General features: G+C 40.2%; 1 protein-coding gene across 1 annotated transcript in view; it reads left to right on the plus strand.

The window, feature by feature from the left end:
- Window positions 1–27,894, plus strand: part of IQCH (IQ motif containing H) — a 229,497-nt gene that overhangs the window by 9,051 nt on the left and 192,552 nt on the right. The window contains 2 exon segments of the mRNA XM_061430164.1: window positions 508–599; window positions 13,373–13,490. Of these exon segments, the coding sequence (XP_061286148.1) occupies window positions 508–599; window positions 13,373–13,490 (210 nt within the window).

Genomic DNA, 27,894 nt, shown 5'->3' on the forward strand with positions numbered 1-27,894 from the left:
CTCAGCTCCTGAGGCTGAGAGATGGGGTAATATGTTGTTGCCTCATTGGGTTAGCATGCTGTTGTCCTATATAACGTGATGGTGAGAGGGCTGGACCCAGCTGGAGTCTTTGGGTTTGGCCATTTAAAATAATCTGTTACTTAAAGGCCAAACTCTTTCCTCAGATGCTTGGTTGAAGTCCTGGTAAGAGAAAGACATTACTCTGTGTCCATTGTACCTAGCAAGTTCCCCCGACCAAGTAGCAAACTGACTACTGTGCAGTTTCATTTGTGAAAAATGCTGCAGGTCACTTCAGCTTTGAGTCTCAACTGTTTATGATGCTTTTTGGGATAAAGTAATTTGGCCTTGAGATGCCTAATGATACCTTAGGCTTGTAATAAACACATAGCATGTTATGTCTTTTGGCTTAATTACATCAGTCAGAGGGTTAACCTAATGTAATGGAGAAAATTAGGTGAGGATTTCCAGTCCACTCTAATGGCCTAAACTTTAACTTTTCTGTAACAGATACACATCGAGAAGTATTTAAACGTTGTACACCAACATGTGTTAACAACTCCTATTGATTATAACTTATACTCTTCTCATGCTTCCAAATGGTAAGTAAAATAACCATTTTAGGGTCTAAAATAAGTACAAAACCAACAAACAACTTTTCTCACTCAGTGAGATGACTGTAAAGATAAATTTTCCTTTGCTTTATATGCATTCTAACTTCCATACAAGTTTTGCATATGAAGTTAATGGCAGAATTTAGACTTTAATAAAGTTATTCTTTGTTATTTTCATTGCATTTTAATGCTTGCCATCATGACAGTTATTTCAGGGTCCTAGTTTTGGTGTTACATCTTTTGTATTTTTAGTAAAGCATATCCCAAATTCAACAGCTTCGCTGGTTGTTCAATGGGAAAGAATCTGCCTGTCAATGCAGGAGATGCATATTCAATCACTGGGTCAGGAAGATCCCTTGCAGAAGGAAATGGCAACCCACACCAGTATTCTTGCCTGGGAAATCCCATGGACAGAGGAGCCTGGTGGGCTACAGTCTATTGGGTCACAAAAGAATCGGACACAACTTAGTAACTAGACAATAACAACAACGTGCCAAATTCAATTCCTATAGGAAATATTTTAAAGCAAATCCATTTTTATGCTATTTAGATCATCTGGAGCTTTCTTTATAGTTCTTAGCCCGTCATATGTGCTTTACTGTAAAGATGATTTTGGTATCCAGGGTAAACAAAACAAAAGTAATAAACTTGCTTGAAATGGTGACTCAGATGGTAAAGAATCTGTCTGCAATGTAGGAGACCCAGGTTCAGTCCCTGAGTCAGGAAGATCTCCTGGAGAAGGGAATGGCTACCCACTCTAGTACTCTTGCCTGGGGAATTCCATGGACAGAGGAGCCTGGGGGGCTACAGTCCATCGGGTCACAAAGAGTCAGACACGACTGAGCAACTAACATATACATTAATAATACAGCCTAAGAGATGATTTATTAAAATTAGTATTGAGTTAAAGGGAAATGACCTTTTCACACACAACTATGTATAAAATAGATAACTAATAAGGAACTACTGTATGGCACAGGGAACTCAATACCCTGTAATGATTTATATAGTAAAAGAATCTAAAAAAGAGTAGAATATGTATCAGCATTAGTATCAGTTCAGTTGCTCAGTCGTGTCCGACTCTTTGCAACGCCATAAACCATAGAACACCAGGCCTCCCTGACCATCACCAACTCCTGGAGTTCACCCAAACTCATGTCCATTGAGTCGGTGATGCCATCCAACTATCTCATCCTCTGTCGTCCCCTTCTCCTTCTGCCTTCAATGCTTCCCATCATCAAGGTCTTTTCCAATAAGTCACCTCTTCGCATCAGGTGGGCAAAGTATTGGCGTTTCAGCTTCAACATCACTTCCTCCAATGAACACCCAGAACTGATCTCCTTTAGTCTGGTTGGATCAGACTTGCAGTCCAAGGGACTCTCAAGAGTTTTCTCCAACACCACAGTTCAAAAGCATCAATTCTTCGGTGCTCAGCTTTCTTTATAGTCCAACTGTCACATCCATACATGACTACTGGAAAAACCATGGACTTGACTAGATGGACCTTTGTTGGCAAAGTAATGCGTCTGCTTTTTAATATGCTGGCTAGGTTGTTCATAACTTTTTTTCCAAGGAGTAAGCGTCTTTTAATTTCATGGCTGCAATCACCATCTGCATTGATTTTGGAGCCCCCAAAAATAAAGTCTGACACTGTTTCCACTGTTTCTCCATCTATTTGCCGTGAAATGATGGGACCAGATGCCATGATCTTAGTTTTCCTAATCTTGAGCTTTAAGCCAACTTTTTCACTCTCCTTTTTCACTTTAATCAAAAGGCTCTTTAGTTCTTCTTCACTTTCTGCCATAAGGGTGGTGTCATCTGCATATCTGAGATTATTGATATTTCTCCCGGCAGTCTTGATTCCAGCTTGTGCTTCTTCCAGGCCAGTATTTCTCATGATGTACTCTGCATATATAAACAAACAGGGTGACAATATACGGCCTTGACGTACTCCTTTTCCTGTTTTGAACCAGTCTTGTTCCATGTCCAGTTCTAACCATTGCTTCCTGAACTGCATACAGGTTTCTCAAGAGGCAAGTCAGGTGGCCTGGTATTCCCGTCTCTTTCAGAATTTTCCACAGTTTATTGTGATCCATGCAGTCAAAGGCTTTGGCATAGTCAATAAAGCAGAAATAGATGTTATTCTGGAACTCTCTTGCTTTTTGGATGATCCAACAGATATTGGCAATTTGATCTCTGGTTCCTTTGCCTTTTCTAAAACCAGCTTGAACATCTGGAAGTTCACAGTTCATGTATTGCTGAAGCCTGACTTGGAGACTTTTGATCATTATTTTACTAGCATGTGAGATGAGTGCAATTGTGCAGTAGTTTGAGCATTCTTTGGCATTGCTTTTCTTTGGGATTAAAATGAAAACTGACCTTTTCCAGTCCTGTGGCCACTGCTGAGTTTTCCAAATTTGCTGGCATATTGAGTGCAGCACTTTCACAGCATCATCTTTCAGGATTTGAAATAGCTCAATTGGAATTCCATCACCTCTACTAGCTTTGTTTGTAGTGATGCTTCCTAAGGCCCACTTGACTTCACATTGCAGGATGTCTGACTCTAGATGAGTGTATATACTCTAGGTGAGTATATATGTATAACTGATTGTAAGCCAACCATAGTAAAAAAAAAATTAAAAAATAAAAAGAGAAATAACCTTTTCTTAGTTTGGACCTTCTTCAGTCTAGGCATTCTGAATTGAAGTGAACGTAGATCAGGGTTTTGTATGAAGCTTAAAACCCTGTAGTCCTTTTTGCATCATAAATATATATCAAGGGTAAATGAATCACATCAAACAGAGAGGTCAAGTTTCAGGGAGAAACCCAGAGATACAACCAGGTCCCAGCTCTTGTAGTGGGGAACAGAGCCTCAGGTGTTCAGTGTACCCGTTTCCCTTTCCCCTCCATGAAGGTAGTGCCACAGGCAGCCATCATCCCTTGGCAGAGGCAACCCTTCACTAGTCTGTCTAGTTTGAAGTCATTTATATCTTAGGGTTTTGTTTGTTTGTTTTGGCCATACCATGCAACTTGTGGGATGTTAGTTGCCCCACCAGATATCAAACCCATGCCCTTGGCAATGAAAGCATGAAATCTTAACTACTGGACCAGCAGGGAATTGCCCTATCTTAGATTTTTTAATTTGAGAATAAAAATATGATTTTCAAATAGGTTTATATAAATCATTGTTTGAAACAAGGAATCTGTAGGGAAAATAACAAAAGGGATTCTTGAAGAAGAAAATACTGGAGGTTATTTTACTACCTCATATTGACTCAGTTCTAAATGAAAACAACAGGGACTTCCCTCATGTCCAGCAGTTAAGACTCCACACTCCCAGTGCAGGGGGCCTGGGTTTGATCCCAAGTCAGGGAACCAGACCCTACATGCAACGACTAAGACCCAGCACAGCCAAATAAACAAATATTAAAAATAATAATAAGTCAAGAGAGCCGCACGAGGCCAAGCGGGAGGACTGTTTAGATGGCAGCCAGGGGATGTGTGGTAGGCGGGGAGTGTCCATCCAAGAGGTGGAGTGGACACACAGCGATAAAAAAGCTCCAGGTGGAGAAGGCAGGGGAAGTAGGACAGAGACGAGCTGTGTGTCACCAGCCCTCAAGAAAGTTCTCCTGTCCTGTCTCCAGTTCCTCTTTGTCTTCTCCTCTTGACAGAGCACAGAGTTTCTGAGCTGCAGTTTTGCACGCTATGATAGCTGAAGAGAACAGACTAGGTAGCAGAGAACCAAATACAAAGATTCTGGCAGAGCACTTTGCTTGCACAGTTCTCCATGGCCACGGAGTGCCCTTGCCCCTGTTAGGGTCTGGAAGAATGGAGAAAAATGTGAACTGGGGCGTGGAGCTGGAACCCAGAAAGGGTCTTTGCATCCTTCCTTTCCTGTTCAATAAAGTAATACAACCACTGGCTGTCTTATCAGGAAGATGGGAGCCTGGCAAGTTCGTAGGAGCCCTACAAGCCTGGGGGAGCATCTCAGTCATTGCTGTGGATTTGGGAGGCTAAAGTGGCCTCAAATTTGAAAATGAAGTGAGCCATGGTCAAAAACTGGAGAGAGTCCAAACTGGGTCTTAAAAGTAAGCAGGTCCAAGGCAGTCCCTGGGAGTGGAAGATGTGACCTTTTATATATAGGATGGATAAACAAGGTCCTACTGTATAGCACAAAGTGCTAAAGTCAATATGATAAACCATAATGGAAAATAATATTTTAAAAAAGAATGCATATATATGTATAACTGAATCGCTTTGCTGTATAGCAGTAATTAACACACATAATCCAACTATCCTTCAATTTTTAAAACTTAAAAAGAACAATGAGGCCCAGATTAGAGTCCAGTCAACTGTCTGCAAGTGTCCTCTCCTACACCATAGGTATATAAAAGCCAAGAAGTCTAATTTTCAGAGGATGGTTTTCCTTTTTCGCCAGTATTGCTCAAGGAAAAAATCTGGTGGTTTTTTTGTCTAGTAGAGACAAAACCCAGTAGGTACACGACATGATGACAATGGATTCCAGCAAATGGAAGATTCTCCCAGCAGTCATTCAGAAAACAATGATAAGGATATTGTCAAAAGTGGTACATTTTCTCCAAAGAGCTCAAAGTGCTTTTGTATTGTTTTCAAAATAGGCTTCATTATTATTCCCACTTTGGCAATGATTCTTCTTCTGTGTCAAAGTGAGGTTCTTCCTCTTATCATTGCTGGCTTGCACAGATTTTATTGCATGAGATATCTGCTCACACTGTTCTTAACGACCACCCTTTGCTTATTGACACTAGGAGGGTGACTACCATCTGTACCAACACCATCAGAACTGCACAGAAATCTTCATTTTATATTCGGTTACACTAGTGTTTGAGGGGGGGAAAAAAGAACAAAGCAAATAAATAATAGTGAGAAACAATGAGAAGGAAAGAAGAGGTTTCTGTTAAATGATAAGCATAGATTAGAAGGTATATTCTCACTCAGTTATTGGACCCCCTTAGAGCCATCCTCTTCTGCGTTGTTACAAGGCAGTACACAAATCCCACTTATTCAGAATATGACTACATCCTAGTGACAAAGGGAGACAAAGCACAGGGGACAAGCTGTTTCCACTTGGTCATCTAGGTGAAGGGTATTTGCATGCTCACTATCCTTTCAAATTCTTTGTGGCTTTGAAGTTTTTTGAAACAAAAAATAAAAATTTTTAAGAAGCATCATAAAATAACAAATAGGAAAAACAGTTCCAACATATGTGATACAAAAATTACTAACACTGTTAAATACAAAGTGCTTTCTTGCCATAATCATAATAAAAACCTCGGCACAGACAAAGCGACATCAGTGGACTACTCACAGAGCTGGAAATGCAAATGACCAGTAAGCATGTGAAAAATGTTTAATAGCACTGTTGAACCATAGGAATACAAATTGAACTATATAATGGGTTGGCTAAAAAGTTCATTTAGGGTCATCTATAACACACCACCCTTATGGCAGAAAGTGAAGAGGAACTCAAAAGCCTCTTGATGAAAGTGAAAGAGGAGAGTGAAAAAGTTGGCTTAAAGCTCAACATTCAGAAAACGAAGATCATGGCATCTGGTCCCACCACTTCATGGGAAATAGATGGAGAAACAGTGGAAACACTGTCAGACTTTATTTTTCGGGGCTCCAAAATCACTACAGATGGTGATTACAGCCATGAAATTAAAAGACGCTTACTCCTTGCAAGGAAAGTTATGACCAACCTAGGTAGCATATTCAAAAGCAGAGACATTACTTTGCCAACAAAGGTTCGTCTAGTCAAGGCTATGGTTTTTCCTGTGGTCATGTATGGATGTGAGAGTTGGACTGTGAAGAAAGCTGAGCGCTGAAGAATTGATGCTTTTGAACTGTGGTGTTGGAGAAGACTCTTGAGAGTCCCTTGGACTGCAAGGAGATCCAATCAGTCCATTCTGAAGGAGATCAGCCCTGGGATTTCTTTGGAAGGAATGATGCTAAAGCTGAAACTCCAGTACTTTGGGCACCTCATACGAGAGTTGACTCATTGGAAAAGACTCTGATGCTGGGAGGGATTGGGGGCAGGAGGAGAAGGGGACGATAGAGGATGAGATGGCTGGATGGCATCACTGACTCGATGGACATGAGTATCAGTGAACTCCGGGAGTTGATGATGGACAGGGAGGCCTGGCGTGTTGCGATTCATGGGGTCGCAAAGAGTCGGACACGACTGAGCGACTGATCTGATAACAGCTTACATAAAAACCTGAATAAACTTTTTGGCCAAACCAATATTACTATTTTGCCTAACAAATTAGCAATTCAGTTCAGTTCAGTCACTCAGTCGTGTCCAACTCTTTGTGACCCCATGGACTGCAGCATGTCAGGCTTTCCTGTCCATCACCAACTCTTGGAGACTACTTAAACTCACTTCCATCGCATCAGTGATGCCATCCAACCATCTCGTTCTCCATTGTCCCCTTCTCCTGCCTTCAGTCTCTCCCAGCCTCAGGGTCTTTTCCAGTGAGTCAGGTCTTTGCATCAGGTGGCCAAAGTATTGGAGTTTCAGCTTCAGCATCAGTCCTTCCAATGAATATTCAGGACTCATTTCCTTTAGGATGGACTGGTTGGATCTCCTTGCAGTCCAAGGAATTCTCAAAAGTCTTCTCCAACACCACAGTTCAAAAGCACCAATTCTTCAGCGATCATCTTTCTTTATAGTCCAATTCTCATATCCATACATGACTACTGGAAAAACCATGGCTTTGGCTAGATGGACCTTTGTTGCCAAAGTAATGTCTCTGCTTTTTAATACGCTGTCTAGGTTGGTCATAACTTTTCTTCCAAGGAGCAAGCGTCTTTTAATTTCATGGCTGCAATCACCATCTGAGTGATTTTGGAGGCCTAGGTGCTGGGGACCAGCCCTGGCTGATCCAGGGTATTCGAAGCGGGGACGGCGTCGGTGACCTATTTATTTAAATATTTTATCAAAGATATAAAGAGTAATAGGATGAGGATAGCTCAGTAGGAAAATTCAGTGGAGAAAAGAGGCTGAGTAGCTTGGTTTATGCGGGAGACCAATAAAACTTCAAGACAAGAAGTTTGCACCACTTACGTAGGCCGCAGGCGTCCTTCCGTTCTCCCGAAGGAGAGGAGACACTGAGGCCTCCCCGGTCGGATCTTAGAAGCCCAGGCATAATTAGCAAGCATGGCGGGTTCCACGCTCCAGATGGAGACTCAGCCAGAATTTGGGAGAGAGAGTGACATGGGGAGACCAAGTTTTGGTGAACAAGGCCTGCACTTTATTTTCCAAAGTAGTTTTTATACCTTAAGTTGTGCATAGAGGATAATGGGGGAAGGGGTGGAGTCATGCAAGGACAGCAGTTCCTGGTCCTAATTGAAGCCAGGCTTTCAAACTTAGCATATGCAAAAGTTCAGGTGAACTACATCATCTTCTGGCCAGGAGGCCTGTTAACATTTTAAGGAACTTATTTTTCTCTAAAGGTGATTATTCCAAAGTCAGGCACCAGCCTCCAAAAAAGCATTGGACAAAGCTGCATTCCTATAGGGCAAAGGTGAGGTGGGCTCAGTCAAGAAAAGAATTAACTCAAGGGTCCAAGGTTACAAACATTGAGCTACTACTTACATTTCTACACACCCATTATATCAATCAATACACTGCCAAGGACACAGTAGGTAAGGGGTATGGAGACTTAGCAGCAAACATTGGCTCAATAAGTGAAAAACCCTTCACCAATACAATTTCTAATCAATCTTTTAACTACTCAGAAGAATCTGTGTTTAGACAGTTTAGAACATCTCCTCCCTCTCACAGTTGGGAGGCTCTGAACAATCACATGTGGCCGAAAAAACCTACTCAGGCAGGCTAGAGGATTTCCAAAGGAGTTTGTAGGTTGAAACACTGTCACACCCAGGAATTATTAACTGGAGCTGTAAGCTAACTCTTTTTTCAGAGAGAGGTAGTGGGGGACAGCCCCCCGTAAAGTCAGAGGTGTAGGTGAAAGCACAAAGCAGAAAGTAGGCAGACTCTGGTTTTGGGGGTAGATACTCAAGAATTTCCAGGGGGACTCCTGAGGCTCGATCCCGCCTTTGCATATGCCGAGCCTCCTTCCTCATGACCTGTGTCATGGGTGGAGCTCCTCACGCTGGCTCCCGGCAGTGATAGAATTCTAGTTGAGCTATTCCAGATCCTGAAAGATGATGCCGTGGAAAGTGCTGCACTCAATATGCAATATGCACTCAATATGCAATATGCCGGCTCCCGGCACCTAGGAAAGAATGTCTGTCACTGTTTCCATTGTTTCCCCATCTATTTACCATGAAGTAATTGGACTGGATCTTTGTTTTTGAATGTTGAGTTTTAAGCCAGCTTTTTCACTCTCCTCTTTCACTTTCATCAAGAGGCTCTTTAGTTCCTCTTTGGTTTCTGCCATAAGAGTGGTGCCGTCGGCCCATCTCAGGTTGTGGATATTTCTCCCAGCAATCTTGATTCCAGCTTGTGCTTCATCCAGTCTGGCACTTCACATGATGTACTCTGCATATAAATTAAATAAGCAAGGTGACAATATACAGCCTTGAAGTACACTCTTTTCCCAATTTGGAGCCAGTATGTTTTTCCATGTCCAGTTATAAGAGTTGCTTCTTGACCTGCATACAGATTTCTCATGAGGCAGGTAAAGTGGTCTGGTATTCCCATCTCTTGAAGAATTTTCCACAGTTTGTTGTGATCCACACAGTCAAAGGCTTTGGCATAGTCAATAAAGCAGAAGTAGATGTTTTTCTGGAATTCTCTTGCTTTTTGTATGAGCCAATGGATGTTGGCAATTTGATCTCTAGTTCCTCTGCCTTTTCTAAATTCAGTTTGAACATCTGGAAGTTCTCAGTTCATGTCCTGTTGAAGCCTCACTTGGAGAATTTTGAGCATTACTTTGCTAGCATGTGAGATGAGTGCAACTGTGCAGTAGTTTGAGCATTCTTTGGCATTGCCTTTCTTTGGGATTGGAATGAAAACTGACCTTTTCCAGTCCTGTGGCCACTGCAGAGTGTTCCAAATTTGCTGGCATATTGAACGCAGCACTTTCACAGCATCTTCTTTTAGGATTTGAAATAGCTCAGCTGGAATTCCTTCACCTCGACTAGCTTTGTTCATAGTGATGCTTACCAAAGACCCACTTGACTTTACACCCCAGGATGTCTGGCTCTAGATGAGCCATCATGGTTATCTGGGTCATTAAGATCTTTTTTGTATATTTCTTCTGTGTATTCTTGCCACCTCTTCTTTATATTTTCTGCTTGTTAAGTCCATACAATTTCTGTCCTTTATTGTGCCCATCTTTGCACAAAATGTTCTCATGGTATTTCTAATTTTCTTGAAGAGATCTCTAGTCTTTCCCATTCTACTGTTTTCCCATTCTATTTCTTTGCATTGATCACTGAGGAAGGCTTTCTTATCTCTCCTTGCTATTCTTTGGAACTCCGCATTCGGATGGATTTATCTTTCCTTTTCTCCTTTGCCTTTAGCTTCTCTTCTTTCCTCAGCTATTTCTAAGGCCTCCTCAGACAGTCATTTTGCTTTTTTGCATTTCTTTTTCTTGGGGATGGCTTTAACCCCTACCTCCTGTACAATGTTATAAAACTCCATCCATAGTTCTTCAGGCACTCTTTCTGTTAGATTGAATGTCTTGAATCTATTTGTCACTTCCACTGTAAGGGATTTTATTTAGGTCATACCTGAATGGTCTAGTGGTTTTCCCTACTTTTTTCAATTTAGTCTGAGCCGCGGTCAGTTCCCCATCTTGTTTTGCTGACTGTATAGAGCTTCTCCATCTTTGGCTGCAAAGAATATAATCAGTCTGATTTCAGTGTTGATCATCTGGTGATGTCCATGTGTAGAGTTGTGTCTTGTGTTGTTGGAAGAGGGTGTTTGCTATGACCAGTGCGTTCTCTTGGCAAAACTCTGTTAGCCTTTGCCCTGCTTCATTTTGTACTCCAAGGCCAAATTTGCCTGTTATTCCAGGTATCTCTTGACTTCCTACTTTTGCATTCCAATCCCCTATAATGAAAAGGACATCATTTTGGGGTGTTAGTTATAGAAGGTCTTGTAGGTCTTCATAGAACCATTCCACCTCAGCTTCTTCAGCATTAGTGTTTGGGGCATAGACTTGGATTACTGTGATATTGAATGGTTTGCCTTGGGAACGAACAGAGATCATTCTGTTGTTTTTCAGATTGCATCCAAGTACTGCATTTTGGTCTCTTTTGTTGATTCTGAGGGCTACTCCATTTCTTCTAAGGGATTCTTATCCACAGTAGTAGATATAATGGTCATCTGAGTTAAATTCACCCATTCCAGTCCATTTTAGTTCACTGATCCCTAAAATGTCACTGTTCACTCTTGCTATATCTCCTGTTTGACCACTTCCAATTTACCTTGATTCATGGACTTAACATTCTAGGTTCCTATGCAGTATTGTTCTTTATAGCATTACACTGTACTTCCATCATGTCACATCCACAACTGGGTGTTGTTTTTGCTTTGACTCAGCCTCTTCATTCTTTCTGGAGCTATTTCTCCACTGATCTCCTGTAGCATATTGGGCACCTACTGACCTGGGGAGTTCCCCTTTCAGTATCCTATCTTTTTGCCTTTTCATACTGTTCATGGGGTTCTCAAGGCAAGAATACTGAAGTGGTTTGCCATTCCCTTCTCCAGTGGACCACATTCTGTCAGCCCTCTCCATCATGACCCGCCCGTCTTGGGTGGCCCCACATGGCATGGCTCATAGTTTCATTGAGTTAGACAGGGCTGTGGTCCATTAGTTTGTGATCTAATTTGTTACAGAAAACTAACAAATTAGCAAAACATATAAAGCCACCCTAGTACTCAGTGCTACTGAGGGGGTAGAAAAAATGGGCAGGTTTTTCTATAAGATATTAAGAATTTTCCAAAATTAATGACAGATGAAAAACCACACAGAGAATACCAGGCAGGTAAGTAGGCGTTTAGTGTAAGTAGGCATTTTTCTGGCCAGGAGTTACGCCGTCTGCTATAACTGTAGGTATCTGAGGTTTCATTTCACCAATTATCTTTGTTTTTAGCCTCTCTACTGTGTTTGTGTTTCCCTAGAATCTCTTTCCTATGTAGAATCTGAGCCTTGCAGTTCTTGATCTGTAATCTTGTGTCTGCAGAAGTGGATGTAGTGTGTGTTGGGGGGAAGCATTCAATAATCCTGTGATTAGGTCTCAATCTTTTGGAAGGTCTGTGCCCCTGGACTCTTCACAAATTTTTCTCAGCGTTTTTCCCCTCTTTGGTGAGATAGGAAGACCAAAGGGGGCTGGAGTTGGCTAATTGCCCTCCTTCAGATCAGATAAGGCTCTGGTAAAATAGTTCTCCGTGAGACACAGCCTTCATTGCAGAGAACAGAACAAAGAACAGAGCTTGGAGTGTTTTGAAATGGCCTCTCTTCCTGCTCTTTGCCCTGCTAGAAGCAGGAAGGGGTTTTTCCTCTGATGTTCACAGAGAAAATAAGGTGGGGCTCCTAGAAGTAAAACTCATGAAATTGTAGGCTGTGCTAAGACTTGGCCCCTCAGAGATTTTAACTTTCAAGTGAATCTATTCTGAACCTCCAACACTTTGTTGATTAAAATTTAAGTGTTCTTCCAGTACTGGCTCTAGCAGCAGGTTTCTGCTCTTGGGTTTTATCCACTGCTTTTTCCAGTTTTGAAGGCAGCAGCTTTCCCTGCAGTTTCCTCAGTTCTTTGATGTATCTAAGAAGAGTTGCTTTTCTGTTTCTTCAGCTGTTTCTTATTGTGAGGGTTGGCGTGATAACTTCCAAGCTCTTTCCATGTTGAAATGAAACCAGAAGTCTATAAATTGCTTTTTAGTGATAATTTTACAGAAGTGGACAATAGAATCAATTGACCTGAATTATGTTAACTATTTTAAAGAACTGGAACCTGCTTTAAATTAAGACCTATGTTACATGCATATGCACATTCTTATAACTTTATTTTTTTTGCGCATTGCTATCCCATGGAACTCCTGACTGCTTAACAAGGAAGACCTTTAACACTTTTATCCTCAGTGCTAAGTGGCTTCAGGCATGTCCAACCATTGCGACCCTGTAGACTGTAGCCCGCCGGGCTGCTCTGTCCATGGGACTCTCCAGGCAAGAATACTGGAGTGGGTTGCCATTTCTTTCTCCAGGGGATCTTTTCAATGCAGGGATCAAACCTGTGACTCAGGTCTCCTGCATTGGCAGGCGGGTTCTTTACTGCTAGCGCCACCTGGGAAGCCAGTTGTAATTGCAAAGACATTGATCCTTAAGTCTTTGCAATTACATAGAACACTAGAAGTTTAAAGATATGAGGATGAACTGCTTAGGAATAGCATTTTTAATATATTTAACATTGGCTATCTTGTGACTTAATTTAATAAAATACGGCATTTTTTTTAACCAATAAATGTTTTATAGTACAGTAATTCTGTCAATTGTAAGTCATATAAACTCAGCCAGAGATATAGCTTTTTATCCATGCTATAATGGCCCTTATCAGACTTGGAAGTTCTTATGCTTAATAAACAACTGCAGTTTTATCGTGGTAACAATACTAAAGTTGGTCAAATTTGTTGTAATTACCAATAGAATATTTCCTATAAAATGTAATTTAACTAGGAAGCATTATTTTAAATTACAATTTTGAAGCTTTAAGGATAGCAAATTTGATTTTAATATTTTTTTTAAACTTAGGTTGTTCCCAGCTGTACTTGATCAGAAAACATTTATTTTCCCTCTGGAATCTGAGGGGAAACTTTGGCGACCCCAGAAGGAGCACAGTTCATTTCCACATGCCTTTCCAAGAATAAAGGTAGGACAAGAGAAATCCGTAGAGACAGAAAGTGGATTGGTGGTTCCCAGAGGCTGGAAGGAGGAGGCAGGGAGAGTGGGGAATGACTTGTAATGGTTGTCAGGTGTCTTTGGGGATGATGAAGTGTCCTGGAATTAAACAGTGGTGATGGCTGCACAATTCTGGGAATCTACTAGACGTTGAATTGTATACCTTGAAAGGGTGAATTTAAGGTTTATGAATTATATCTCCATAAAGCTGTTGGAAGCCTTTTTTTCCCCCCCAAGAGTGAAGGTAGGAAATTGTATTCCAAATGGAAAAACATGCCATTGTTGTTTCAGATATGTTCATGGCATAGTCAATTTCTATGACAAAAGATCTTTCTTTGTAGTTAAGTTTCCAGGTGGCAAGGAATAGAGCCCAAGAGGTTTCTGACTTCGGGGTGTGCTCACAGTTGAACTCCTGTTCCCTCCCCGACTCCCCCAGAGTGATAACAACTCACTTCTTCCGGGTACCAGGGGTTATTTTCAGTGCTTTGGGGATGCTAAATTGTTTAATCTTCAGAATAATCCTAGAAGGAGATATTATTATTATCTTCATCTTATTGATGAAGAAACCAAGATTCAGAAATGTTAACTATTGGATGGGCAAAGAGAACACAGCTGGTATCAGAGCAAGGATCACGAATCCAGAAATGTAGGAATCCAGACTGTGCTCGTAACCACTGTGACACCCCTTTTAAAACAATAGCTTTATTGAGATTTAATTTATACCCCATAAAATTCTCCCTTTTAAAAGTGACTTTTAGTATATTCACAGAGTTGGGCAGCCATCATTTGGCACCCTTTTTACAATGGCTTGTATCAGTTCCAGGTACTCTGTCCATAAACATCTTTGCTGTGGACATCTTTGCTGCAACTATTTTCACCTCAAGCATTTTTGCTGCATAACTCATTGGCCATAAGGCAGTTTTGCTATTAAAAAAAAATAAAAGAGGGACATTAACAAAGACATAAAGAAGTATGAGAAGTGAATGACAAAATTTAAATGACTTTTTTTGCAAAATACAGAATACTTGAATTAATATGTGTAGATCATGGCAATACTTTGCAAATGACTGATTTTATTTTGTGGGTTATACCTTAGCACTTGTCTTTCGAGTCTTTCGTTCATAGTATTTTTATATATATTTTGTTTGTTGACTCGGCTCCTTGTATGGATGGCATCACACTTTTTCATTTTTACTAATATTTTTTCCCTTCATTAAGAGGCATGTGTGCGTGCTCAGTCTCTCAGTTGTATCTGACTCTTTGGACCCCATGGACTGTAGGCCACCAGACATCTCTGTCCGTGGAATTTTACAGGCAAGCATACTGGAGTGGGTTGCCATTTCCTCCTCCATGTGACAAATATGCCAAGGTATACCACGGTGTACCAGTTTTCACAGTGCAACACAAAACTCAGGTGCAAACACACCCGAGTATTTGGAAACCACCACCTGCAATCTTTCCCAGCATCAGGGTCTTATCTAATGAGTCAGCTGTTCCCATCAGGTGGCCAGAGTATTGGAGGTTCAGCTTCAGCATCAATCCTTCCAATGAGTATTCCAGTGAATATAGGAGTAGAGATAGGAACAGAGAAATCCATCGAGACAGAAAGTAGATTAGTGGTTGCCAGAGGCTGGAAGGAGGAAGAGGTAAGAGTGGGGAATTTCTGTTGTTCATAAGCCTCCAGTCTATGGCATTCAGATACAACAGCCTGAACTAATACACTATAATTAACATCCTGATACTCTTGTATGACTTCCACTTTGCACTCTCAAAGCAGCTCACTCCTATCTTTGTAATTGGACTTGTCACATTGGGTTTCTTCAGTTACCATCTGTGGAGTGCTGACTATGTGCCAAGGACTATTAGAGGCACATTGGGAGGAACAATTCAGACCAGGTCCCCATTCTTGGGCGATGGAGATACACCATCAGTAAGAAAATACCAGGTAATAATAAAGACTCTCATGGGGAAAAAAAAAAAAAAGTGCTATCATAAATGGAACTTAAACTTCTCATCTTTGTTACTATTAAGTCTCTGCTTTCATTAAATTTTTATTTTGCCAGGAGTCTCAGGGGAGCCAGAATGGTTCATAAACACAAAATTGGAGATCTCTAGGTTATAAAGACAATGAAGTAAAATTTATGAAATTAGGACTATTTTAGAACACACAGTTGCTGTTACTAATATTTTTCCAGGAAAAAAAGAAAAAAAACTATGGCCAGAAATTTATTTTCCCCAAAGAGTTTTGAATCCTGGCAAATGATTATAAAGATAAGGGATCTTATATGCCCCGTGTTCTTTTAAACACTGCAAGCAGGGGTGAGCTTCATTTAGAAAGAGGCACGGACTGCTTCCCACCCTGACTTTACCTCCAGGGCCTGGATCCCTATTGTTGTTTTATATCTAATATCAGTGACATCTGCTTAAAAATGCATAACTGCTGACACAAAGATAGCCCTAATTTTGCATTGTAAAGTCAATGACAAACAGTGCTGTTTTGCCAGCTGTTCTGTAAGCCTACTGCACCAACTTAAAACCTTGTATTATTGAGTAGTTGTGAAATCCAACTGGGATATCACCACCTTTAATTGCCCACTGCCAACCTTTTAAACTAGGTAAACCCCAGTTGCTACTTTAAGCTCTTTCTCCAAAGTGAAGAAATTGTTTTTGGAATTCCATTTCACACGAAAAAACTAAAATGACAAATCACTTGGAGTTTCTCAGTTGTAATTAAGAATCACAATAAAGAATTATCACTCTTCTGTAACATTTAAAAAGCCATATTCTGGTGCCTTTTCTTTAAGTATATCTTAGCTTCAAATCAAGTGAGCCCAACCCTTCTTTTAGGCACTTTGAGCACACGTATACTCATGGCAGTCAAGGAAAGGGTTTGAAATAGCAAACACAAAAGGAGGAGGAAGGAAGAGAAGGAGAAAAACTTTATAGGCCAAAAGAGTATTTGATTTTCTTGTTGTGTCTGGTGAGCTGTCTGAAGGCAAATTTCAAAACAGACGTTCCTAAGCTGTTTAACCGGCTAGCTCTCCTTTGGTATTCACTCAATCCTTTGTTCTGTGAGTGGGCCAGGCTGCATGTTAGGTTGTTAGGTTAGAGCCTCTCGCGGGGAAGTTCTCTTTTCAGCAGTGGCGGTTAGGCGTGTATTCTGTGGATTTTTAATTTTTTTTCCCAGTTATGTTGCCTTCTGTGATTCCAAAACTCCCCACAGACCCACCTGTGAGAGGGTTTCCTACTGTGTAAATATTCATTGGAAGGACTGATGCTGAAGCTGAAACTCCAATATTTTGGCCACCTGATGTGAAGAACCGACTCATTGGAAAAGACCCTGATGCTGGGAAAGATTGAGGGCAGGAGGAGAATGGGATGACAGAGGATGAGATGATTGGATGGCATCACCGACGCGATGAATATGAGTTTGAGTAGGCTCTGGGAGTTGGTGATGGACAGGGAAGCCTGGCGTGCTGCAGTCCACGGGGTCACAAAGAGTCGGACACGACTGAGCAACTGAACTGAACTGAATTGAAATTGTTTAAATCCAAGGAACTACTTAGAAGCATGATACAAATCGTATGTTTACAGAGCAGGGAAAATAAATGGATCTCATTGCTTGAGAGTTATTCTCCAAATGAATTCCATAAAATGGATACTCTATCAAAAGAATGTAAAAATATAGATTGTGATCTATTTCGATACAGCAATATATAAGATCTATGTATAAGATGGGAAGGATCTTTAATTTTGTGAATATGGATCTCATTGAGAATGATTTTCAAAATTTGATCAAAACTAAGGTTTTGAGGATTTTTGTCATTATGAGGAATAATGTGATGAGAGATCAAGAAAGGATTGCTTTACAGATTTTCACTATGGGTTATATCTCACTTAATATTGGGTGGGAAAATTTTGCTAATGAAATACCAGGTGGATTTTATAGAATAAAGTGGGGAAAAGTGAATGCCTACAAGAAACCAACAAGCGTTATGAACTCTGCCTTCTCATTAGAATATAAACTCCATGAGAGCATAAACCTTTAAAAACTACTTTTCCCTTTCTGTGACTTCTTAAGACCTTCTTAGTATGAAACTATTCAAGTAAACCAAAAATAGTATATTAATAACTATTTTTCTTTCACCTGGATTTAATAAGTGTTAACCTTTACCAGTTTCACTTCACCTATTTTTTATTGAAATGTTTTAAACTATAGATCTAATGACATTTCATCCCTTAATGCTTTTACATACATCTTTAAAAATGAATACATTCCTCCTTACCACAACACCATTATCCCATTTAACAAAATTAACAATAATTTCTGAATATAATAGATATCCAGTTTATATTCAGATTTCCCCAGTTATCCTCCAAATGACTTTTACTGTTCTTTATACAAACTTGGACCTGTTAAGGTTTATATATTGTTTATTTCTTTTTTTAAATACATTCTTTTTAAAAATATTCTTTTTCCATTATGGTTTATCAAGGGTATTGAATATAGTTCCCTGTGCTATACATTAGGGCTTTGTTGTTTATCCATTCTAAATATAATAGTTTTTATCTACCAGCACCAGACTCCCAGTCCATCCCTCTCCTGCCCCCCACCCCTTTGGCAACCAAAAGTCTGTTCTCTATGAGTCTATTTCTGTTTTGTTATTTTATTTCTTAAGTCTTTGTTAATCTAAAGCAGAGAGACTCTGTTTAGTTCATTGCTGTAACCAGTTACTAGACAGTGCCCAGCCTGGAATAGGCTCTCAATAGATGGCAACACGATGGTTAGAAGTATGGGTTTACATCCCATACTAGCTCTCCACCACTGAATATCTGTACCTCAGCAAGTCACTTAACCACTCCATGCCTCAGTTCCTCATCTGCAAAATGGGCTCTGTGATACTCTGTTGTAAGGATAAATGAAGTAACATATGTACATTTTATAACAGTGGCCCATACCTGGTGAGTGCTATGTAAGTGTTCATTCTTCTGGTCAACAAATAATCAGAAGAATAAACACTTACATAGCATTCACTAGAAATGGGGCACTGTTTCAGGCATCAACTGAACTTCTCTATTCTCAGGGGGCTTACATTCTAGTTAGGGTAAGGTAGTCTGGAAAATCCCATGGATGGAGGAGCCTGGTAGGCTGCAGTCCATGGAGTCGCAGAGTCGAACATGACTGAGCGACTTCACTTTCACTTTTCACTTTCATGCATTGGAGAAGGAAATGGCAACCCACTCCAGTGTTCTTGCCTGGAGAATCCCAGGGACAGGGGAGCCTGATGGGCTGCCGTCTGTGGGGTCGCACAGAGTTAGACACGACTGAAGCGACTTAGCAGCAGCAGTAGCAGCAGTCATTAGAAAAATAGAAAACCGTTTGAAAAGTAAACATATAATATGTTAGTTGGTGAGAGAATAGTTAGGGTAGGAACATAGGGAGTGTTGGGATGGTCTCAGTTGTAAGGTGACTCTTGAGCAGAAATCTGATGGATGTGAGGGAGCAAGGCATTGTGCAAATACCTGGAGGAAGAGTATCCCAGGCAGAGAAGACAGAACCGCTAAAGACCCTGAATTAGGAGTGTGAACAGCAAGGAAGATGGAGAGGAATGTACGAGGAGGAGAGAAGTAGGGACAGGGGTAGAGGTCAGATCTCACAGACCATTGTGAGGACTGCAGAGATCACGAGTTAGATGGGAGGCTTTTCACCAGGGGACCGATTGGGTATGATTTACAATTGACAAGAGTCCCTCTGACTGTCTTGTGGAGACTGTGATGTAGAAGGACAAGGGCGGAGGCAGGGAGACCATGCAGGAGCCTGTGTTAGCCATGGTGATGAAGTCATATCTCATCCTCACGACATTTCTGAAGGAAGGGCTTACTGTTATCCCCATTTGACAGATGAGCGTACCAAGGATGAGAGATGATAGAAATTTAAAACTAAGAAACAGGAGAACTAGCATTCAGACTCAGCTCTGTGTAACCTCAGAGTGCTGGCTTTTCCTCACTAGTGTTAAAAGTACAAAACCCTGACCTCCATCCCTGTGTTTGCCACAGGAAAATTTACAACTTGAAACTTGGGGAAAATAAAGAAAGCAGCTGAATAAATTGTTGATTTTTTTTCCTTTAACAAAAGGTCCTAACCACCCCCAGAATTATCCTCAGATATGTCCCTCTACACTCTCCCAAAAAGGGACCTCCCTGGTGGTTGAGTGGCTAAGACTCCACACTCCCAATGAAGGGGGTTTGATCACTGGTCAGAAAACTAGATCGCACATGCTGCAGCTAGACCAGTGCAGTCAAATAAATATTTAGAAATGAATAAATAAAATTTCCCAAAGGAACTTCTCAATGTAATGCTCCTGGTAAAAGTGACCTTTTTACTTTCTGATTTGTTGCACTGACACCAATATGGCAGTGGTGAAGCCACATTAGAATTATTCATAATACATTATTATACTCAACAATAATGCTGGTTTTCTGTAATTAGTTACCATCCAGGTGGTTTACATATATAAAGAGGTTTATACTTTACAGTGTACATAGTTGTGGCTAATGGGACAGGTAATTAAACATGGTATTTGGAGTTATTTCTATTAAAAATGGGCAAAAGTAGGCCCTCAGGCCTGTATATTCTAACAACACTATGCCACAGGAAAATTAACAACTTGAAACTTGGGGAAAATAAAGAAAGAAGCTGAATAAATTGTTCATTTTTTTTTTTTTTTACAAAAGATTTCTATGAGAAGATTCAAGTAGATACATATTTATGACTCATAGCATCTTTTCCAGAATCATAAGCTATTTATTACAACTGAAAAGCATACTCAAAATTTATTATTAATATATGGTATCCCATGGTTCAATGACATTTCAAAGATGGCATCCCAAATATCTCTTGCCTCTCTCCCTGGCTTACCAGGGGATGCTAACTTCTGGGCATGTAGGGGGACCTCATTCCCTGGCCACCAACTCACGAGAGTTGCTTGTAGCAAAGATAGGGAGGTTGTGGAATTAGCAACTGGCCCCTGTGCCGTAAGAGTTGGACAGGATGCACCTTTGGCCCACACGACTGCTATAAGCTGATGACTCGTCACCATGGCATCTTGTAAGAATAACAGAAACATAGTAACACCAAAAGATGCCTTTCCTCACGGGCGTGCTATTTCATTTCTTCACATGTTTTGATGTTAATGGTACTATGTGTTAGGTGCTAGAATGCAGATTTTACTGCTGTCGGTGTTCACAGCCCGTAGTCAGGCATTCTACAGACAGAGTGGCAAGTGTGGTATTAGAGGTTTGACAAAAGTACTCTGGCTAGGGGGATATGCTGAATGCCTGGGCTTGTACCCAGTAAGTACATCATCTCTAAAATCTGTTTCAAGCACAGCAATCTCTGACCTCCATGTCCTGGCCTTCCAGTTCATATAATATGTTCTTCCAACAGTTTTTCATTACCCTGAGGACATTCAATCCACTGACCCCTCATTATTTCACTATGTATCACTTTTGTACTTGATTTCTTAGCTAGATTAGATTGATGGCTGTGGCAGAAATTGTTAATTCCCTATCCAATATTCATCCGACATCTGCATTACTATAAACTGTGATTTTGTTCAGGATGGCATCATGCCAAGAGGAATAAGTGTCCTCATTTCTGAGCCTTCTTTGCAGTTAAGTTTGACCACGTGTCCCAGTTCTGTCCAGTGGGTACTGAGTGGCCGTCTCCTGAATTTGGTTCTAGGGGATGTTTTGCTTTCCTGGTGAGAGGGTATAGTAACAACTGGCGTGTCCCTTCTCCCCTTCCTCTCTTTCTCTCCCCTGAGCACAGCCATGACATCTGGAGTTTCAGCAAGCATCTTGCAACCATGAGGTGACAAGCACAGGAACAAAAGGCAACACTCTGAAGATGGTTAGGACATAGAGGAGGAAAGGGACTGGGCCCCAGAGGTTTTCCTGAGCTGCGGATTTTTAGCTAAATATATGACTGCCCAATATAAAGATCCCGTTTTTCAGTGTCCCTTGCTGTTGGACATAACCATATGATCAAGTATTGGCTAATGAAATGTTGTTATTGTTTAATCACTAAGTCGTGTCTGACTTTTTTATGACCCTGTGGACTGTAGCCTGCCAGTTTCCTCTGTCCATGGGATTTTCCAAGCAAGAATACTGAAGAGGTTGCCATTTCCTTATCCAGTGAAATATTAGGTGGTGAGTATTTTGGGAAATTTTCTGGAAACCTCCTTAAATGATATCCGACTTTTGCTCTTCAATCCTTTTCTTCTCCTTTCTCTATTCTGCTGCCTGGAATGGAGCTGTGTTCGCTGGGACTCTTGCAGCCATCTTAGGCCAGGAGGAGGAGGCCCATACATTAGGGATAGCAGAATACTAAATTGAAAGGGGCCTGGTCCTTGGCAACTTCCTGGACTTCCAGACCAACCCTGAACAGCCTATCTCTGGACTTCATATACATGAGGACAATAAATTTGGTCTTATTGAAGTAATATTCTTCCAATTTTCAGTCACATAGACAAACATCCCTATTCCCATTACCATTATCCTTTTATAATCATATTTAATTTCTCTATCTCTAGATTTATGTTTTATGTTTTCTACCTTGTCAGAGTGGAAGAAATGTCCCTTCTCTGGTTAAAGCCAGCCTCGTATTTAGCTTAGCTCTTCCAGTTAGTCCCCTCTCATTAATCATTGATTTCTGACTTCTCCATCATCCCCAGATCTTTGTGTGACTATCCCATTCAGGCCTCAGTGTACTTGTCACCTCCTCAGAGAGGCTCTCCTTGACCACCATGTTTAAGGCAGCCTCCCATTCTCCTAGGGTATTTTATTTAGAGCACTTATAGAAATGTAAAATTAAGTCTATATCTGTTTACATGGTTATTAACTGATTCCTCTCATTCCTTCAAGAATGTAAGATCCATGTGGACAAAAACTTGTTTTTATTGACCAACACCTCAGTGAGGCTTTCCATAAATGTTGGAATGAATGAATGAATTCTGTGGGGAGTAGAGAAGGAGAGATGGAGGTTAGGCGAGATCTCCCAGAGGAAGTTGCACCTGTTCCAAGTTTCAGTGTTAGTAACAGCGTGCCCAGAGAACAGCTGAAGGTCAGGGGGAAAAGAGGACATTCCCAGAAAATGGAAGAGCCTGCTCACCTGGAGAGGTGGAGAGAACATTTTATATGTGGAGGCTGGCTGGTCACTGAGCAGTCATGAGGAAGTGGCAGAATACAGGGCTGGAAAGTAGGAAGGGTCCCTCTAAAGGAAACCACTAGAGGTGAGATACATGTTTCAGTTAGTAACCAGAGGTTCAGTCATACTGGAGGTCATGCAGACTCAAGGAGACCCATCTTAGGGCTCATTATAGAGGTCCATGTAATAATCATTGAGGGCACAGATCGGAGCAGTGCCTGTGGATATTCGAGAGGAAGTAAAGGATCTGACAGATAGGAAGCTGAATCAAGAGTGTATCAATCAACATTTCTTTGTGATGTGGCAGCATGTTATGATGGAAAGAGGTTTTTGAAGACAGAGACATAAGCAAAATCCCGTCTCTTCACTTTGGGGTAGTATCACTTAGCCATTTATCCTCACTGGTAAAGAGGATAATTTCATATACTCCCACTTGCCATTTTAAGGACTAAAGTACATCATTTGGATTATGACAACCCCCAACATATTATGGTGCCTGGCACAAAATGGGAGCTGAATAAATGTTAGCCCTCTCCCCTAACCTTCCTCTTGTTCTACAATTCAACTCCTACCAGAATCAAAAAACAGGATGGGCACATCTGAATGGAATTCAAATCTTAAGGCTTTGTGAACTTGAGGCACCTGGGCTTTTAGAAGCAGCTTGGGGTTAAGTGATGCTGTGATTGTTGGTCCCCTACCTAGCAGGGGTATAAGAGGGGATGTCATAAAGCACAGACGTATTATCACACCTAACACTTAATATTACATTTGCCTGTAATACAGGAGACACAAAAGACTCGGGTTTAGTCCCTGGATTGGGAGGATCCCCTGGAGAAGGAAACGGCAACCCACTTCAGTATTCTTGCCTGAAAAACCCCAAGGACAGAGGAGCCTGGCAGGCTACAGTCCAAAAGGTCACAAAGAGTCGGACATGACTGAGTGAGCACAATACTATATAATTCTCAGTCCACGTTCAGTCTTCCCCAGTTGTCTTAGAACTATTTTTCTATTGTTTGTTTGAATCAGGATGTAAAAAATGTCTGCACATTGCAGTTGTTTTTTTTTGTTGTTGTTTTATTCATTTTGAAAAACTAAAGCATAGTTGTACAGTATAAGTTACAGGTGTTACAATAAAATGATTCTCAATTTTTAAGGTTCTAGTTATTATAGAATATTGACTATATTCCCTATGTTGTACAATATCATATGTTGCATTTGTATCTCATTTTATCTGTAACAGTTTGCTTCATGAAAAAAGTCACCATTGTAGGTCAACTATACTTCAGTTTTTAAAGGTCACTTATTTAAGAAATCAGGTCATTTCTCAAATAGGTTCACTACCCGCTTAGTGTGGATTTGTCTGAATCTCATGTCTTACAATCTCATGGTGTCATTTTACATGTGCCCCTGTCTCTAGTATTTCTTGTAAACTAGCAGTCCTATCTGGGCTTCCCTGGTGGCTCAGGTGATAAAGAGTCCACCTGCAATGTGGGAGACCTGGGTTCGATCCCTGGGTTGGGAAGATCCCCTGGAGGAGGGCATAGCAACCCGCTCCAGTATTCTTGCCTGGAGAATCCCCATGGACAGAGCAGCCTGGAGGGCTACAATCCATGGGGTCACAAGGAGTCGGACACAGCTGAGCACAGCACAGCAGCAGTTCTATCCAGAAGCTTGATTGGATGCAGGTAACGTCTTTTTGGTGGCAATACTTCACAGGTGGTACTGTGCACTTGCTTTTACTGTTTATCAGGAGGCAGTTTCTTTTTTCTTTTAGTGATGTTAAGATTGAGCTGTGAGTCTGTGTATTACCAGCTTGATCTAGTCTTATATAAAGTTCCCCACAACCTTTCACCCAATGATATTAGCAAAAACTGATATGTATCTAATTATTTCATTAGGGATTGCAAAGTGATGATTTTATAATTCTGTCACTCCTTCTGCATTTATTAGCTTCTCTGAAGAACTTTCCCTTAGCAACTCTTTGGTGAACCTGAAAAGCAGATTTTTCAGGAAAAGCAGAATAAATACACGATTCTTTCTTTTATCTATCTTGTAGATTAATTGATCTATTTTATCAATTAGGTTTTGGGGAAGGGGGAAATATTAAGAACTATGGATTTTTATATATTTGAGGTGTTTCAGTGCATAAAGTATTACTTGTAGGATACTGAATAGTACTTTATCATTTGTGAGATGCTGAACACACATCAGTCACTTAAACTTCACAAACAACCCCCTGAAGGTAAAGTATTATTAATACTACCCAGTTTCACAAATGAAAAAATCTAGATCATATAGCTTGAAGTAGGATTTGGTGTCTACTGTTCTTTCAATTAAATATGATATTGGTTGAAAGAATCAGACAATTAAAGGTGACTGGATTCTTTTTCTTTTGAGATTAAATAGCAGATACCTTTAACCAGCGGGACTAACCAGTGTACATTTAGAAGGCATTACTTTTGGCAAACACTGTTGAGAATAATGTTATGCTGATAATACTGTAACTTAGTAAATAGCTTGTCTCAACTTTGTTTGTGAAGCATTTCCATTTTGATTACTCTGTGTGGGATCTACTGCTCAGATGCATGTCATTTTATGGTCTGCTCATGTCTGGGGAGCTGGTATTATGTGCTGCCTAGTGTTTTTAATTCAGAACTTCTTTTGAAAGGAACCTTAGCCTCTCATGTTCAAGCCCTAGTTTTAATAGCATAAGCTATTTCCTTCTTATATCGCTTTGTGGGCATAGTAATAAAATAAATACCACAAAATCACTGATGAGATGAAAATTGAGCTCCCTGCTTCTGTGCAGCCATGTAGGTAAAACAGTAATTGGCTCTGATAATAACTTTTGTTCTTACAAACCAAAGTCTAAATGAGAGTCACATTTGATATATCTGCTTGTAATTACTATCAAAAGGAGGGAATACAAAGTTTAGATTGTTTAGTGACTCAAGATAGATTAAATAAATTGCTGTCTTTTCTTGAACAATTTAAGAAAATTTTCTTAAATTATTTCCGATATTTATCTTACTGTTGGCAAAAAATGATCATCTTCCAGAACATTGTTTTTATGCTTAATGGAATGATTAATTTTGTTTTTTAAAATCTATAATTGTTTTCCTTGAAAAGCCTTTTTACTGGGTCTGATAATTTATTCTCATAAATATTTTCCTATACCTCTCTGTAGATTGTAAGATAAATTTAGGTTATGCATGTATATGGCAGTGATTTTCAGTGAGACCATTTGACATTTTTATATCATTTAAATGTAGACTCTTAATATTTTTTAAAAGGGGAATTAAATCATATGTGCTACATATAATTTTGATATATCCATCCTTTGGTGTCAAAAGGGTAAATAATAGAATATTAATATTTAAAGGATCTTTTTATTGCTTTAGAAACTAATAAAGAATTGCTATTACAACCTGGCATTTCTGTTGAATTTCTGCTTACATTTAGATTTCTTTCCAGAAATATCTGTGTCCAGTGCCATAGAAATGTAAAAATGGAAGGGAACAACTAGATTTTAATGCCAGTTTTAATACTGATTCTAAATTTGATCATTTTGTTTCTACACCAGTCCTATAGCCATGCAAAGTTGATGGAGCATAATAAAACTAAGAAAATGGCTATAGTTCACTGAGCCAATGATCCCAGAATTAAGAAGTTCTAACAAAGCTTAGACATGATAGATGAAGCTATTACCATCAATTTTATCCAGAATACACATTTTAAAAACACCCTAATTACAGAAACCACATCCAGTCAATATAATACATATTAGCAATTTCCCCATCCTTGGTAGGATGGAAATTATTCTGAAAGTTTAATTAAGAAGGAAAAAATTATGTTCAGGTATTAATTTCAATAAAAGAGGCGCTCAGCTTTCATGCAAAAACCCCAGAGTTGTGCTGTACATGTGGGTTACCCACACAAGGAAAGCCATTTGTAATTAGGCACTACATTATTTCTGTCACCACACGGACTTTAGAGAGAAAAGCTGTGCCTTATTTGTAACCTGTGTTCCTGCATGAGTTAAAGTGCACAATTGAGTGCAGTTACTTGGAGATTTTGTCTAAAAACTATGTTTTAAAAAATAAAAGGAAGGTTTTGAGGCTGTATTAAGAAATAACTTATCTAGACAGCATGCATTCCAAAGGTGTTTTTGTAGCCTTCCCCTTCACATTGACCTCAGGCACAGGCCATGTATGAATGCTTAGGATCAAAGAAATTACTGCAGCATGAGCTAATCTGTCTGGTTCCTATAACCATTTTAACAATTGCATCAGATCACCCTCAGAACTAGCACTATATTGAAAAGAAATCAGTGTTTTTAATTGCTCACAACACCTTTTAAAAAAAGTCACAAAGGCCACACATTGTATGATTTCATTTATAGGAAATATCCAGAATGGGCACATCCAAGAGAAAGAAAGCTGATTAGCAGTTGCCAGGCTCTGGGAGGAGGAGGGGATGAGCAGGGATTGTTAATGAGCGTGAGGTTTCTTATTGGGGTAATGAAAATGTTCTGGGATTAAGGTAGGGGTGATGGTGGTACAACATTGTGAATATGCTAAAGTTCACTAAATTTAAAACTCCCAAAAGACCTCAGAAACTCTCAGTACTACCATACTCCGTAAGTGTCAGCTTCCCTTTGAGCATCAATGCATAGAATGCTACCTTTTAGCACAGAATGCAAAACACGGGAGGGAGGTGTTGGGGGTTGATAATTCGATGGGAGACTGTCAAGTCTAGTGCCACATTTTGCAAATAAAGAAACTGACTTCCACAGAAGGAAAGTGACTTACCCAAGGTCACGCGCAGACAGTCCAGGGTAGAGCAAGACTGGATCGCAGGTCTCCAGGCACCTGTCTGGTGCCCCTGCTCACCACCTCTATGCTGCCTACCCTGGTAGTCTAACTCAGCAGTAACTCACTTGAATTATTTTAAATGAGGAACACATGGTTCAAATGAGATGCGTGGGTTTTATTTTTTTCTAATGAAAGCATACATTTCCCCTAGAAAATAGCAAAATCTCTATGAAGGAGGAGATACATTTGTTGTGGTAAATTTACCAAGTCCTAACTGAGATTTACCTGTAAATGTCCCTTGAGAAAAGTGGCCACATTAACAGACCAAGGGAGCCCTCTACCTGCATAGTTGT

The sequence above is a fragment of the Bos javanicus genome, chromosome 10 (assembly GCF_032452875.1).
Source record: "Bos javanicus breed banteng chromosome 10, ARS-OSU_banteng_1.0, whole genome shotgun sequence".
Taxonomy (NCBI): domain Eukaryota; kingdom Metazoa; phylum Chordata; class Mammalia; order Artiodactyla; family Bovidae; genus Bos; species Bos javanicus.